This window comes from Dendropsophus ebraccatus, chromosome 14 (assembly GCF_027789765.1).
Source record: "Dendropsophus ebraccatus isolate aDenEbr1 chromosome 14, aDenEbr1.pat, whole genome shotgun sequence".
NCBI lineage: Eukaryota > Metazoa > Chordata > Amphibia > Anura > Hylidae > Dendropsophus > Dendropsophus ebraccatus.
Genome location: NC_091467.1, coordinates 61,044,193 through 61,059,951, shown reverse-complemented (window position 1 = coordinate 61,059,951; position 15,759 = coordinate 61,044,193). Strand labels below are relative to the sequence as shown.

General features: G+C 50.9%; 1 protein-coding gene across 1 annotated transcript; it reads left to right on the top strand.

Moving 5' to 3' along the window:
• The first annotated feature begins 599 nt into the window (after nt 1-599).
• SUZ12 (SUZ12 polycomb repressive complex 2 subunit) lies at nt 600-15,682 on the top strand. Its single transcript, XM_069952472.1, has 16 exons — nt 600-875; nt 5,083-5,129; nt 6,261-6,325; nt 6,592-6,660; nt 6,736-6,785; nt 6,860-6,945; nt 7,955-8,186; nt 8,330-8,429; nt 8,513-8,618; nt 8,693-8,870; nt 9,498-9,589; nt 10,076-10,219; nt 10,342-10,499; nt 11,789-11,987; nt 12,075-12,154; nt 12,777-15,682. The coding sequence occupies exons 1-16, from the start codon at nt 695-697 to the stop codon at nt 13,135-13,137; spliced, it is 2,148 nt and encodes a 715-aa protein (XP_069808573.1). The 5' UTR covers nt 600-694; the 3' UTR covers nt 13,138-15,682.
• The last annotated feature ends 77 nt before the right edge of the window (nt 15,683-15,759 follow it).

Sequence of the window (15,759 nt, the reverse complement as noted above, 5' to 3'; positions counted from 1 at the left end):
CGTAGCGTGCGTAATTGTCCGATCTATTAAAATATAACAAGCGTCATTGCGAAAGGCTAAACGGCGTACACGAAAAGAGGGAAAAAAGTGCACGGATTACCGATTTTATGTTACATTATATATTTTGGGCCTGGTCCTCAAAGGATTAAAGAAAGTTGATGCTGATGATTGCCATGCCTGGTTAAATGATGTCACGAGACCACCGGTCTGTAGCTGATGATTGACATGCTTAGGCCAGTGACGTCAGGACAGGGGTGGTTTATAGCTGATGATTGACACGCCAGGGCCGGTGACGTCAGGACAGGGGCGGTCTGTACCAGATGATTGACACGCCAGGGCCGGTGACGTCAGGACAGGGGCGGTCTGTAGCGGATGATTGACACGCCAGGGCTAGTGACGTCAGGACAGGGGCGGTCTGTAGCGGATGATTGACACGCCAGGGCTAGTGACGTCGGCGCGAGGTTCTTTCCCGTGTCCCAGAATTCATTGCGGCTTCTTCCCGCGGTTTCAATTCGAAGCCGAGTGCTGGCGCGTGGGTGACGTCACGTGCGGCGTGATCGACGTGCTGCGCAGCCAATGAGCGCCGCGGACCGGGTGCCGCCGGGCCAATGGCGGTGGAGGGCGGGACGGTCTGTGTGTGAGCGCGGTATACGCGGGTCCCGGTGGTGATGGCGCTCCCCCGGCGCTGAGGCCCATGGCTCCCCAGAAGCACGGCGCCAGCTCCGGCCCGGCCGCCCTTGGGGCCCCCTCCTCCTCAGGCGCCGGCTGTGGTGGGGGAGGAGCGGCGGCTGCTGCTGCGGCGCTGCCCCCGGTGAGGAGACCCAAGATGGAGCAAATCCAGGCCGACCATGAACTCTTCCTGCAGGCTTTCGAAAGTCAGTATATCCCATATGTGTGTATGCACACCTATACCTCACATATACCTGCTGTGTGAAACACACACAAACAGATACACATAAGTATATATATCTATATCTTGTGTATACCATATATATATATATATATCTGCTGTGTGTACCTCACACACACATTATATCTCTATCTGCTGTGTATACAAAACACACACATATATATATATATATATATCTCCCTCCTATGTATACCTCACATATACCTGCTGTGTGAAACACACATACACACATAAATATATATATATATATATATATATATATATATATATATAATCTTGTGTATACCATATATATCTGCTGTGTGTACCTCATATATATATGTGTATATCTGCTGTGTGTACCTCGTGTGTGTATCTGCTGTGTGTACCTCGTGTGTGTATCTGCTGTGTGTACCTCGTGTGTGTATCTGCTGTGTGTACCTCGTGTGTGTATCTGCTGTGTGTACCTCGTGTGTGTATATATATATATATATATGTATGTATACCTGCTGTGGGTACATCACATATATACAGAGTGGTCCAAAGAAATATATCCACTGTTTAAAAGTCCATAACTTGCAAACTAATTGACGGAATTGTCTGATATTTGGTAGTGTACTAGTTTGTAGTTCCGGCAGTCACCACACAAGCGTTGTATTGTTTTGTCAGATGACAGTCGCGGATAGTCTGTGTTGTGTTCGTAGTGGCACCTAGTTACTCGAGTAAACATGGCTGGCGCAAGGCTTACATTCGATGAAAGGAAGTCAGTTTTGAAGTGGTATTTTAAGTACAAAAACATTAATGAAGTTCAACTGCAATGGCGAAATGAGTATCAAACAGAGCCGCCGACACGTTTAACGATTCGTCGCATTTTAAACAAATTAGAAGCCGACGGCTGTGTTAAAGAGAACCAATCACCTAAAATTAACTGTCCCTATAATAAAAGTTTCTCTCTCCCTAAGTCTATTCCTGAAGATACAGACTGCATTTACAGTCTGTATTTTATACTGTACCCAATCCTGTATAGTAGTAAAAGTATTGCTGGGCGCCGCCATCTTGATGACGTCACTTGCGTTCCAGCGGTGCGTTCCAGCAGTGGAACGCAACTGACGTCATGAAGATGGCGGTGCCCGGGAATACTGCACCGCTATACAGGATTAGGTAAAGTATAAGATACAGACTGCAAAGGCAGTCTGTATCTCCATAAGGTCTACTTATAAAGATACAGACTGCCTGTGCAGTCTGTATCTTATACTTTACCTAATCCTATGTAGCAGTGTAGTGAGCCGGGCGCCATCTTGATGACTGGAACGCACCGCTGGAACGCAAATGACGTCATCAAGATGGCGCCCGGCATTACTGCACCGCTACAAAGGAGTAGGTAAAGTATAAGATACAGACTGCAAAGGCAGTCTGTATCTTTATAAGTAGACCTCATGGAGATACAGACTGCCTTTGCAGTCTGTATCTTATACTTTACCTACTCCTATGTAGCGGTGCAGTAATGCCGGGCGCCATCTTGATGACGTCATTTGCGTTCCAGCGGTGCGTTCCAGTCATCAAGATGGCGCCCGGCTTACTACACTGCTACATAGGATTAGGTAAAGTATAAGATACAGACTGCATTTGCAGTCTGTATCTTCATGAGAAAACTAATAGGTTTAATTAGGACAGATATACACAGCGATCTCGCGCTGTATAGCGCGAGATCGCTGTGTATTTACAGAGCGGCGGGCAAAGGCTCATGGGAGCTCTTCCTGCCGCTCTGCATGCCGGGAGCTTCCTGTCACGCGCCGGCTCTTTTGAAAAGAGCCGGCGCGTGACAGTGAAGAGAGACATGAATAAATTAAAAACGCGGACAGAAAATTCCTTAATTCTATTTACAAATATTATTAAAAAAGTAATTTAAATAGAATTAAGGAATAAAAAAAAAAAAAAAAATCTTCCGTGATTGGTTCTCTTTAAAGATGTACACAAACAACGATCCGGACGACCTGTAACAGTAACAAGTCCAGTGAACTCCCGTTGTGTGTTACAACAATTCACTCGCTCACCACAGAAGTCTTTGAGACAGTGTGTCCGTGAAACTGGAGTGAGTCTCTCAAGTGTTGGGCGAATTTTGAAGACAGCAAAGTGGAAGGGCTACATCCCACGATTGCTACACGCAATGAACGAGGACGACCCAGATCGTAGAATGGCGTACTGCGAGTGGTTTAACATGGTGCGCAACGATTACGAGTTTGCAGAGATGATTGTGTGGTCTGATGAGGCACAGTTCAAACTCAATGGTACAGTAAATCGCCACAATTGCATCTACTGGGCCGCCGAAAATCCGAACGTCCTTGTCGACAAAGCCGTGAATTTGCCAGGAGTAAATGTATGGTGTGGGTTGTCGTACCGGGGCTTGATTGGGCCATTCTTCTTTGACGGCACAGTTACCGGTGAGGTGTACCTTCATAAGCTTCAGACATCCATTTTACCTGCCATCCGAGACCTGTATGGAGACAGAAGATTTTACTTTCAACAAGATGGTGCCCCAGCCCACTACCAACATCGTGTTAGGGCGTATCTCAACAAAAATCTACCAGGAAGATGGATAGGCCGTAGAGGTGCTGTGGAGTATCCACCACGTTCCCCAGACTTAACTCCTCTGGACTTTTACCTGTGGGGAACACTAAAGGACGTTGTTTATCGACAAAAGCCACGCACATTGGATGAACTTTGAGAATCAATCGTACATTCATGTGCAAATATCGAACTGAACACGTTGCAGTCAGTAGTTCGTGCTGCAGTTCGGCCGCATCGTTTGTGTGTGGATGTGAATGGTGACCGTTTTGAACAGCTACAGTGATATCTTTAAGTTGGACTTTAAGCTACACTTTCACCAAATATGAGATAACTTCGTCAATTAGTTTACAAGTTATGGACTTTTAAACAGTGGATACATTTTTTTGGACCACTCTGTATATACCTGCTGTGTGTACCTCACCTAATATATATACCTGCTGTGTACACCCGACATATGTATACCTGCTGTGTGTACCTCACATATGTATACCTGCTTTGTGTACCTCACACAGGGCTGGCTGGTGAAGGCTCAGCAACCTCTGTATCACTGGGGCTGGGGAAGGCTCGGCTACCTTTGTATCACTGGGGCTGGGGAAGGCTCGGCTACCTCTGTATCACTGGGGCTGGGGAAGGCTCGGCTACCTTTGTATCACTGGGGCTGGGGAAGGCTCGGCTACCTTTGTATCACTGGGGCTGGGGAAGGCTCGGCTACCTTTGTATCACTGGGGCTGGGGAAGGCTCGGCTACCTTTGTATCACTGGGGCTGGGGAAGGCTCGGCTACCTTTGTATCACTGGGGCTGGGGAAGGCTCGGCTACCTTTGTATCACTGGGGCTGGGGAAGGCTCGGCTACCTTTGTATCACTGGGGCTGGGGAAGGCTCGGCTACCTCTGTATCACTGGGGCTGGGGAAGGCTCGGCTACCTCTGTATCGCTGGGGAAGGCTCGGCTACCTCTGTATCGCTGGGGAAGGCTCGGCTACCTCTGTATCGCTGGGGAAGGCTCGGCTACCTCTGTATCGCTGGGGAAGGCTCGGCTACCTCTGTATCGCTGGGGAAGGCTCGGCTACCTCTGTATCGCTGGGGAAGGCTCGGCTACCTCTGTATCGCTGGGGAAGGCTCGGCTACCTCTGTATCGCTGGGGAAGGCTCGGCTACCTCTGTATCGCTGGGGAAGGCTCGGCTACCTCTGTATCGTTGGGGAAGGCTCGGCTACCTCTGTATCGCTGGGGAAGGCTCGGCTACCTCTGTATCGCTGGGGAAGGCTCGGCTACCTCTGTATCGCTGGGGAAGGCTCGGCTACCTCTGTATCGCTGGGGCCGGTGAGGGCTCGGCTACCTCTGTATCGCTGGGGCCGGTGAGGGCTCGGCTACCTCTGTATCGCTGGGGCCGGTGAGGGCTCGGCTACCTCTGTATCGCTGGGGCCGGGGAAGGCTCGGCTACCTCTGTATCGCTGGGGCTGGGGAAAGCTCTGAATGAAATACCGCCATGCGCTGTGCCCCCTAAGCATTTTGTATCACACTCAGTCCTCCCGCAAGTTTTAATACACCTGGCGCCCTCAGTGCAGCTGATGATCTACTCGGTACCCTCCCGGCAGGTTATAATGCTCTGTGCACCTTTCTTCTCCAGAACCCACCCAGATCTACCGGTTCCTGAGGACCAGGAATCTTATTGCAGTAAGTAATCCTCTTACGTGTGATGTGTGTGCTGGATCCATGTGTGTTCTGATCCTCTATACCAATTTCCTCCCTCTGCCCATGTCCACTAGCCAAACTTAACTCCATATCCCTCCATCCTCTCCCCTGGTCTTCCCCCTCACCACCTGACCTCTCTCCTCTTACTCCCACCTACCCACCTGACCTCTCTCCTCTTACCTGCCCACCTGACCTCTCTCTCTCTCTCCTCTTACCCGTCCACCTGACCTCTCTCTCTCCTCTTACCCGCCCACCTGACCTCTCTCTCTCCTCTTACCTGCTCACCTGACCCCTCTCTCTCTCTCTCTCTCTCTCTCTCTCTCTCTCTCTCACCCGCTCACCTGACCCTCTCTCTCTCTCTCCTCTTACCCCCTCACCTGACTTCCTCTCTCTCTCTCGCTCTCGCTTTCTCTCTCTCCTCTTACCCTCCCCCTCACCTGACCACCTCCTCCTCTCTCTCTCTCATCCACCCCCTCACCTGACCGCCTCTCTCTCCTCTTACACACCCCCTCACCTGACCGCCTCTCTCTCCTCTTACACTCCCCCTCACCTGACCTCCCCTCTCTCTCTCCTCTTACCCACCCCCTCACCTGACCTCCCCCTCTCTCTCTCTCTCTCTCTCTCCTCTTACCCTCTCCCCCTCACCTGACCACCTCCTCTCTCTCTCTCACCCACCCCCTCACCTGACCTCCTCTCTCTCCTCTTACACTCCCCCTCACCTGACTCTCTCTCTCTCTCTCTCTCCCCCTACCCCACCCCTTTGTCTGACCTCTCTCTCTTCTTACCCCCTCACCCCCCCTCCCACCTCCTCTCTCTCTCTCCTCCTACCCCCCGCCGGACCTCTCTCTTCTTACCCTACCCTCCGTCTGCCGCCCTCTCCTCTTACCCCCACCTGCCTGACCTCTCTCCCCTTACCCCACCCCCTTGTCTGACTTCTCTCTCTTTTCTTAACCCCCCCCCAGGGGGACATCTCTGCTCTCACCCCCTCTCCCCTTTCCCGTGTGACCTTTCCCCTCTTATACTGCCCCCCATCCCTGGACTGGTTGTATGAGCTGTAAGTTCTCTGGAATCTTTGTCCTGCTGTTTTGTACATCATGTTTTTGTCCCCTGTAGCCTATCTTCTTGCATCGGACGCTCACGTACATGTCTCACCGTAACTCCCGATCAAACGCCAGAAGGTAAGGAGCACCATTCCTTGTTTTTGTGAGTCCTCACCTGCTGCTGCAGGCGCTATCCTGTTACATGCTGTTGGATCCATTTTGCTCGTGTTACACAATACCCTCCCCGGTCCTGCACACCCCCTCAGCTTATATAAGAGCTTGGTATGTCCCAGGCTTTATGACCTTTTGATGTGACGTAACACTGCAACCTCCCCACATCGCTGCTGGCCTCTTTATTATACTCGCCTTCTGTTTATGTGACCTGAACTATTTCCTTCCCACAGAAAAACTTTTAAGGTGAATGACCTACTGTCAAAAGTGGAGAAGATGAGGGGCGAGCATGAGGCGGACAGGTAAGCCCCTGGATGACTATTATATGTGGGTCTCTACAGTTCTAGCAGTTTCTCATTCTGTTCTCTCTCCTGCAGTTTGTCAGCTCATCTGCAGCTTACATTCACTGGCTTCTTCCATAAAAGTGGTAAGTGGCGGGTCATGGGGCATATGAGGTACATCGTGTGGTGTGGGGCTGATGGTTTGTTGTGTTCTCCTCAGATAAGCCAACTCCGAACTCTGAGAATGAACAAAACTCTGTAACCCTGGAGGTTCTGCTTGTGAAGGTGTGCCACAAGAAACGCAAGGTAAGTGCTGCTCCATGCACTGTAGTTTGCATGCCCAACCCTCCAAAGCCCCCTCAAATTTAGGCACTGTCCTGTGTGCATGTTCCTGGGATCGTCTGCATGTTTGTTGTGGTGCTCGGCTTTGTGTGGGCTGCCCCCGCGCTCGGCTGTGTGTCCAAGAGTGGCTGCCCCCGCGCTCGGCTGTGTGTCCAAGAGTGGCTGCCCCCGCGCTCGGCTGTGTGTCCAAGAGTGGCTGCCCCCGCGCTCGGCTGTGTGTCCAAGAGTGGCTGCCCCCGCGCTCGGCTGTGTGTCCAAGAGTGGCTGCCCCCGCGCTCGGCTGTGTGTCCAAGAGTGGCTGCCCCCGCGCTCATATTTTTTTTTTTTTTTTTTTTTTTTTTTTTTAATCTAGCCACAGTACTAACCAATTGTACATGTCTTTATGCTATTTGCATGTTGTTTTTATGTAGTTACAGCTGTAGTGCTAATAATTTGTATATATTTTTTGTCAGCTCTTTAGGAGTTAACCCTGATGGGTGGAGTAGCTCCACCTATCTTATTGACATCACTATTTCTTTTTGGTATAAGTTGTGCTGTGTCTCTCTCCTGTAATGTTATATGGCTCTTGAAAAACGCGTTGGGTCTTAATAAAGTTTTACATTATTCACCTGGTCGCCATTAGTCGGACCTGCGCCTAGATCCCCGTTGTTGGAGTTTGGTGGTTTCCTCATTGTGCTCTCATTGATTTACCAAGGAGAAGTCGTCTGGCATGTGTAGTCTGTATTTTTACTGCAGAGCTGCACTCAGTTTTGCAGCTCTTGGGTTGTAACTTCTTAGTGTTGGGGATGGGGTGGTATGAATCCATTACATTCCTTCCTCGTCTGTAAGGTCCGCAAATTTGTGGATGTGTGAATTCCCCCTAACCTTGTTACTTTGCTGTAGGGAATCCTAAATGCTTTCTGCATCTCAGGAGCTCTGCTAAGCTGCTGCCAGGTAAGAGTATTTGAATAATGTGTTCTTTTCTGGCCTCCAGGACGTCAGTTGCCCCATAAGACAGGTCCCCACGGGCAAAAAGCAAGTACCTCTGAACCCTGACCTCAGCCACTCCAAAATCAGCAACTTCCCCTCACTGGCAGTGTCCAGCAATGAGTTTGAACCCAGCAATAGTCACATGGTGAAATCATACTCCCTGCTCTTCCGAGTCACTCGACCTGGACACCGTGACTTCAACGGCATGACCAATGGGGAGACCAATGAGAACCTCGGTGAGTGCTACTGATTCTGTATTATACTCCAGAGCTGCACTCATTATTCTGGGGGAGTTATTGTGTACATATATTACAGAGTTACATCCAGAGCTGCACTCACTATTTTTTTTTTTTTTCCTTTTTTTGGGGGTGCACTGTAGAGGTCACAGATGATGTCCCAACTAGACGGAAGAGGACATCATCGAGTAGAGATGAGGAGAAGACTTTTGTGGCGCAGATGACTGTGTTTGATAAGAACAGGTGATGATTTGGAGTCACTCGCATTTTTACCAGCTCTTGAACTCTACCAACTAGTGGTTAATGTCCGATTGTCCTTGTTACAGGCGTCTGCAGTTACTGGATGGGGAGTATGAAGTGGCCATGCAGGAGATAGACGAGTGTCCAGTCAGCAAGAAGAGGGCCACGTGGGAAACCATACTTGACGGCAAGGTAAGGCAGGGTAGATGAGGATCCTGTATATAGGCAGGTGTCCGCAGCTCCTCACCGTCATCGTCTCCCCACAGAGGCTGCCTCCATTTGAGACCTTCTCCCAGGGCCCAACCTTGCAGTTTACCCTCCGATGGACAAGTGACTCAACAGATAAATCCACAGCACCGATCGCTAAACCTTTGGCAACTCGCAACTCCGACAGTGGCCCCCAAGAGCCCCGATCTGTGTCTGTTAAACCTGCACAGGCTATAGGTGAGGGCTGTGGGTGACAAGGAGTGTGGATGTCGGGGGGGGGGGGCGGGGGGTTAGCGGCGTAATGTCAGTGGCGTAATGTCAGTTGTAGCCTATTTCCCGATATGTATGTATGACTTACATGATGGGAGCTGTAGTGTGTACACAGCCTTCCATGGACTCTGACAGTCACAGTCTGTGCCTCATGCAGTCTGTTCCACCTGCGGCCTCCTCTTTAAATGTTCAGTCTGCTGCCTACAGGATTCTCTTGTATGGGAAGGGTCTGGGACCCCAGCTTACAACCAGGTTGTCTAAAGTGGTGGTTTTCTTTAGTCAGCAGCTGTATGGTTAATGTTCATTGGGATCCTTTCATTCCTCCGACCCCTCATTGTGTGGTCTGTGGTGGACTTCCACAGCTCATAGGGAGTTAACATGAGACCCTTGAGGTAGTGCTGACCATGGGTCCCCTCCTTTCTCCCAGGCAGCCCTGACAATGGACTGTGCTAAGTTTAGCTTTACTTTTGTAGTAGCGTGCTTCACATTAGGACTCATTGTGTGGGGAGCTGAGGTAGGGGTCTGAGGGGGGTCTTCCCAGAGGCTGTGTACCATCTTCAGTTACTCCCTGACAGTTTCTTGTTGTCTTTCCAGCTGTAAAGGAGACTCCATCCTCCGAAGTCCAGGCGAAGAGGGAGAAAGATCTAACCACAGAAGCCAAGCAGAAGCTGCGCATATTCTACCAGGTGATAGGCCCCACCTGCTGTGTAATTGGGGGGGGGGCAAGGCCTTCTTGCTTTGTAATGGGGGGGGGGGTGCGCACAGCCTTAGCCTTCTTGGTTTGTAATGGGGGGGGCACAGCCTTAGCCTTCTTGGTTTGTAATGGGGGGGGGGGGGGGGGGCACAGCCTTCGCCTTCTTGGTTTGTAATTGGGGGGGGGGGGGGGCACAGCCTTCTTGCTTTGTAGTGGGGGGGGCACAGCCTTCTTGCTTTGTAGTGGGGGGCGGGCGCAGCTTTCTTTCTTTGTAATTGGGGGGGCACAGACTTCTTGCTTTGTAATGGGGGGCACAGACTTCTTGCTTTGTAATGGGGGGGGCACAGACTTCTTGCTTTGTAATTGGGGGGGGCATAGCCTTTCTGCTTTGTGATTGGGGGGGGGGGGCGTAGCTTTCCGGCTGTGTAATGGGGGGTCACAGCTCTGCTGCCCTGATACCCTGTCATGTTCTCTTTAGTTCCTGTACAACAACAACACGCGGCAGCAGACAGAGGCGCGGGACGACCTGCACTGTCCCTGGTGTACACTAAACTGCCGCAAGCTCTACAGTCTCCTCAAGCACCTAAAACTCTGCCACAGCCGCTTCATCTTCAACTACGTGGTAGGGAGACTCCCAGGGATACCAGAGGGTTTGCTATCAGGCACTCTCCTACTGGGGGATTGTGGGTCAGGTCTCCATGGATTAGTTGTGAATATTCATGGTTTTCTGTGCTACTTTTCTAGTATCATCCAAAAGGGGCCCGAATTGATGTGTCCATCAACGAGTGCTATGATGGGTCTTACGCTGGGAACCCTCAGGATATTCACCGCCAGCCAGGTTTTGCCTTCAGCCGAAATGGACCTGTGAAGAGGACGCCCATAACCCACATCCTTGTGTGCAGGTGAGGACTGGTGGTGTCTGTATGGGGACTGGCTACAAGATTCCGTATGGAGGCTGCCTGCTGTGACTGTGGGCTCTGTATGTGAAGGCTGCCTGCTGCGGCTGTGGGCTCTGTATGTGGAGGCTGCCTGCTGCGGCTGTGGGCTCTGTATGTGGAGGCTGCCTGCTGCGGCTGTGGGCTCTGTATGTGGAGGCTGCCTGCTGCGGCTGTGGGCTCTGTATGTGGAGGCTGCCTGCTGCGGCTGTGGGCTCTGTATGTGGAGGCTGCCTGCTGTGGCTGTGGGCTCTGTATGTGGAGGCTGCCTGCTGTGGCTGTGGGCTCTGTATGTGGAGGCTGCCTGCTGTGGCTGTGGGCTCTGTATGTGGAGGCTGCCTGCTGTGGCTGTGGGCTCTGTATGTGGAGGCTGCCTGCTGTGGCTGTGGGCTCTGTATGTGGAGGCTGCGGCTGTGGGCTCTGTATGTGGAGGCTGCGGCTGTGGGCTCTGTATGTGGAGGCTGCCTGCTGCGGCTGTGGGCTCTGTATGTGGAGGCTGCCTGCTGCGGCTGTGGGCTCTGTATGTGGAGGCTGCCTGCTGCGGCTGTGGGCTCTGTATGTGGAGGGTGCCTGCTGCGGCTGTGGGCTCTGTATGTGGAGGCTGCCTGCTGCGGCTGTGGGCTCTGTATGTGGAGGCTGCCTGCTGCGGCTGTGGGCTCTGTATGTGGAGGCTGCCTGCTGCGGCTGTGGGCTCTGTATGTGGAGGCTGCCTGCTGCGGCTGTGGGCTCTGTATGTGGAGGCTGCCTGCTGCGACTGTGGGCTCTGTATGTGGAGGCTGCCTGCTGCGGCTGTGGGCTCTGTATGTGGAGGCTGCCTGCTGCGGCTGTGGGCTCTGTATGTGGAGGCTGCCTGCTGCGGCTGTGGGCTCTGTATGTGGAGGCTGCCTGCTGCGGCTGTGGGCTCTGTATGTGGAGGCTGCCTGCTGCGGCTGTGGGCTCTGTATGTGGAGGCTGCCTGCTGCGGCTGTGGGCTCTGTATGTGGAGGCTGCCTGCTGCGGCTGTGGGCTCTGTATGTGGAGGCTGCCTGCTGCGGCTGTGGGCTCTGTATGTGGAGGCTGCCTGCTGCGGCTGTGGGCTCTGTATGTGGAGGCTGCCTGCTGCATCTATAGATGAGATGGTGCCATGCTCCACTACCGTATGCTGTAGATCCCTCCTGTCATATTTCTAGCATAGGGAGGGGGGGGGTGATGCTGCAGGGATATAAGGGTCTATAGGAGCCAGTGTCACTGCATAAATTTTTCATGTCTACTTCTAGGCCAAAACGCACAAAGGGCGGGATGTCTGAATTTTACGAGTCCGAAGATGGCGAGGTGGAGCAGCAGCGGACCTACAGCAGCGGCCACAATCGCCTGTATTTCCACAGTGACACCTGCCTCCCCCTCAGACCCCAGGAGATGGAGGTGGACAGTGAAGACGAGAAAGACCCTGAGTGGCTGAGGGAGAAGACAATAACGGTAAGTGTGTGTGTTGATGGGGTCCTGCACCGTGGTCTGTTGCAGCGCGCACCAATTCTAATAGTTTTTGCCAATCTCCTCCTTTAGCAAATTGAGGAATTCTCCGATGTAAATGAAGGGGAGAAAGAAGTGATGAAAATGTGGAACCTGCACGTTATGAAACACGGGTAAGCGATATGGGGGGGCATCATGCTAAATTCTGTGGCTGCATACACTTAGGTGAGTGAGCAGCGCTGTAGAGCTGTATGGTGTGGGTGGGTATCGCCCTGTAGATCTGTGTGGTGCAGAGGAGGTATTGTGCTCTAGACTGGGATTACACGAACGTCTGACTGATTCCGCCACATGCTGAAAATCTCCGCTAACCCCCTTCACCTAGTATGCACAGGAAAATAGCCCCTGACCACCTGTCAACCAGGCCTTATATTCCTAAGCCCTTTAACCCTTCTCACCTTTCACAACACGGAGAAGATAACCCCATCTTCCTCACATACACTGACCTGCCCTAACCAGTCCCTGACTATACTTGGTCTTGGAAAGTCCCTCCTTTTTAAGCAGGAAAAAAGTAATGTCTTCCCTGCTCCCTATTATCTCATAAGGACCGGGGTCAATCCTAAGGGAACTGGTCACAGATGTAGAGGTGTATAGTGAAATATTCTCGGTTGTAGCTGTGTATAAAGGAAATGGTCTCATTCACTGACAGTAACTGAAGTGCTAGAAGGTTTTGTCAACAGAAGAGCAGCAGTGCTGGGAGTTGTAGTCCCTCTTACTAATCCCTATTGTTTCCGGCAGGTTCATTGCCGACAATCAGATGAATCATGCCTGTATGTTGTTTGTTGACAACTATGGACCCAAAATAATCAAGAAGAACCTTTGCCGAAACTTCATGCTGCACCTGGTGAGCATGCATGACTTCAACCTGATCAGCATCTCCACCATAGACCGGGCGGTATCTAAGCTGCGGGAGCTGCAGGCCAAGCTGGATGAGTCTCTAAACTCCAGCCCTGAGGAGATGCTGGTGGTGGTGGCGGTGGCTGACGAAGCCACCGCACCCCAAGCCAACGGCTTCACCGAGAGCAACGGACGAGAGCGGGCGCTGGAGAACGATCACACATCAGGGGCCCTGAAACAGAGCAAAAAGCAGCGTCTGTGAGGACGAGCCGTGCTTCCAGCCCAGGGCACCCTGCAAAGCAATACCCCCAAACCATGTACCCCCCCCAGCAGCCAGGGGGTGCACACTTTTTTACGTTTTCTTTTTAATCCTCTGTCGTTGCTTCCAGGACGGACTGTTATTTTTAGCCTTTTCATAATGACAAATGAGGTTTGTATTTTACCCTCACATTTTACCATTTCTGGGAGAGGGCAAAGAGATCATGAAATTAGTGCCCCCTCCCATTAATTCTTGGGCAAACGGTGTATATTATCATGTGTCTGACAGTATCCTGGCCACTGACGTGTCCTCATACATAAACTTTGTACGGACTGGGTGACCCTGGGGGTCCCGCTCTGTGGATGTTGCATGTTCCTGTGGTCTCCTCCCTAGTTGTCCTACATTCCCAAAGTATCCTCGGTGATGTCTGGTTTGCAGTGTCACACTCCTGAGGTGTCCTCTGCTGTCTCTTAAACCACATTTCCTAGTTCGGGTCACTTCCTGCTCTGTACTGTGGCACATTGCTGGAATGTCCGGCTCTGCAGTGCTGTATATTCCAGGCTGTGTTCAGCACTGATCCAGAAGGTCTAGCTCTGCAGTGCTGTATATTCCTGGGTGTGTACAGCTCTGCAGTGTAGAACTTGTCTGGGATGTCCAGGTCCGCAGTGCAGCAAATATGGCTAAACCCAATGGCTCAGCTGTTGATTGTTTTGGAAAAGTCTAGGAGCTGTAGTCATCGTTTCCAGGTACCCAGAGCAGTGTTTAAAGGAGAAGTCCGATGGGAAATTTTTATTAAAGTATTGTATTGCCCTCAAAGTTATACAAATGACCAATATACACTTATTACTGGAAATGCTTATAAAGTGTTTTTTTCCCCCTGCACTTACTACTGCATCAAGGCTTCACTTCCTGGATAACATGGTGATGTCACTTCCTGGATAAAATGGTGATGTCACGACCCGACTCCCAGAGCTGTGCAGGCTGTGGCTGCTGGAGAGGATGATGGCAGAGAGATGCTCAGTGTCCCTCCAGTGCCCTGTGTCCCCCTACCATCATCCTCCTCAGCAGCCACAGTCCGCACAGCTCTGGGAGTCAGGTTGTAACATCACCATGTTATCCGGGAAGTGAAGCCTTGATGCAGAGTAAGTGCAGTGGAAAAAACCAAACCACTTTATAAGCATTTCCTGTAATAAGTGTATATTGGTGATTTGTATAACTTCTGGGGGGGGCAATACAATACTTTAATAAAAATTTTTGCCGAACTTCTCCTTTAAGGGGTGGTGTTGTGAAGCAAAGATGGTAAAATCTTTACCTATACATCTGATCACTTCCTGGTTTCCTTTCTGAGCTGTGATTTTGCTGTTATCATGCAGCAGGCAGACTCTTTCCCATAATCCAATTTTCTTGCAAGTTGAAGTGAAAAGCAACTATCAGTACCAATGGGACAGATCAGGTGACTGTGATTGAACTGAGCTTGTGTGTCCCAGGAAAGTGGATGCCTAGCGGGCTTTAAACTGTACCTGTTTGTAAAAACTTGTGTGATAGAGATGCAAAAAGTTTTGATCGGTTTGGGTCTGAGTGTTCACAAATCAGGAGAGCGATGTGAGTTCTCTCCTGACTCTGACATGATCAGTCGGGCCTTTTCTGGCTGCCTATGTAAGTCTCTATAAAGCCTCACGTGACAGGGAGCCAGGAGAGAACCGCTCTTAACACGTTTTTTTTTCCTGATCAGTACGGACTGATCAAAACTTTTGACATGTCTCTGAGTTGTCAAACGTTTATACAAATGACGGGTACACTTTAACTAATGGCAACAGGTTATCACACAAAGCAGCCCATGTGGGATTAGTGAGTCTATATCTCTCTAACAATATATATTTTAAGAAAAACATTTTCAATAGGTTTTATTTACCATAATACATCAGTATGGACCTAGTTTTCTTTGTGGCACCACCCCTTTTTAAGACAAAAGTGAATAATGGCCAAACCATCAAATTTGCTGCATTGACTATAAAAGTTTGCTGAACTGTAGCTGCTGTGTGTTTCTAGATGCGTCCAGGTCTGCTGTGCGGTATTTCTCTGGGATGTCCAGGTCTGTGGTGCAGCACTTTTCTGGGATGTCTGCCTCAGTAGTATGGCACTTCTCTGGGAAGTCCGGCTCTGCGGTGCATCCTCGGGATTTGTCCTCCTTATTTATACGGGACTTCCTTGGCCTTCTCCTTCGCTGTGGTTTCTACAATCTCCATTTGTACATAAAGCGAGGTGGGTGGTCGTACGGATGTTGTTGCTATTTAAGTGTGTGGGGGAGGGGGGGTGGTGGCGGCTCTCTACCAATAGGAAGGCTTTTGGGGATGGTTCAGACTAGGTAATACTTTGCTTTAACCCCTTGTCTCCCTGCCCCCTTCTGCACATGTGTAAAGACGTGTAGGCTCTGTGTAGCTAGACTGGCGATGTTTGCACACGACGCGGTGACTGCTTCCTGCTCCCCCCTCAGCCCTGTGTCCTCTTAACTTCTGTCGTGTCCATTTCTAATAAACTACGAAATGAAGCCGGTGTCCTTTTGCGTCCTCTGTAAACGGGGATGGGTGCCACAACCCTCCCATTAGGAAAGAATACATAGACACT

Excerpts from the sequence above, each read along its gene's own strand:
- SUZ12 (XM_069952472.1), top strand. The coding sequence starts at position 695 with ATGGCTCCCCAGAAGCACGGCGCCAGCTCCGGCCCGGCCGCCCTTGGG. Across the intron at positions 6,786-6,859 it reads TGGCTTCTTCCATAAAAGTG|ATAAGCCAACTCCGAACTCT; the intron begins GTAAGTGGCGGG and ends TGTTCTCCTCAG. Across the intron at positions 8,430-8,512 it reads ACTGTGTTTGATAAGAACAG|GCGTCTGCAGTTACTGGATG; the intron begins GTGATGATTTGG and ends TCCTTGTTACAG.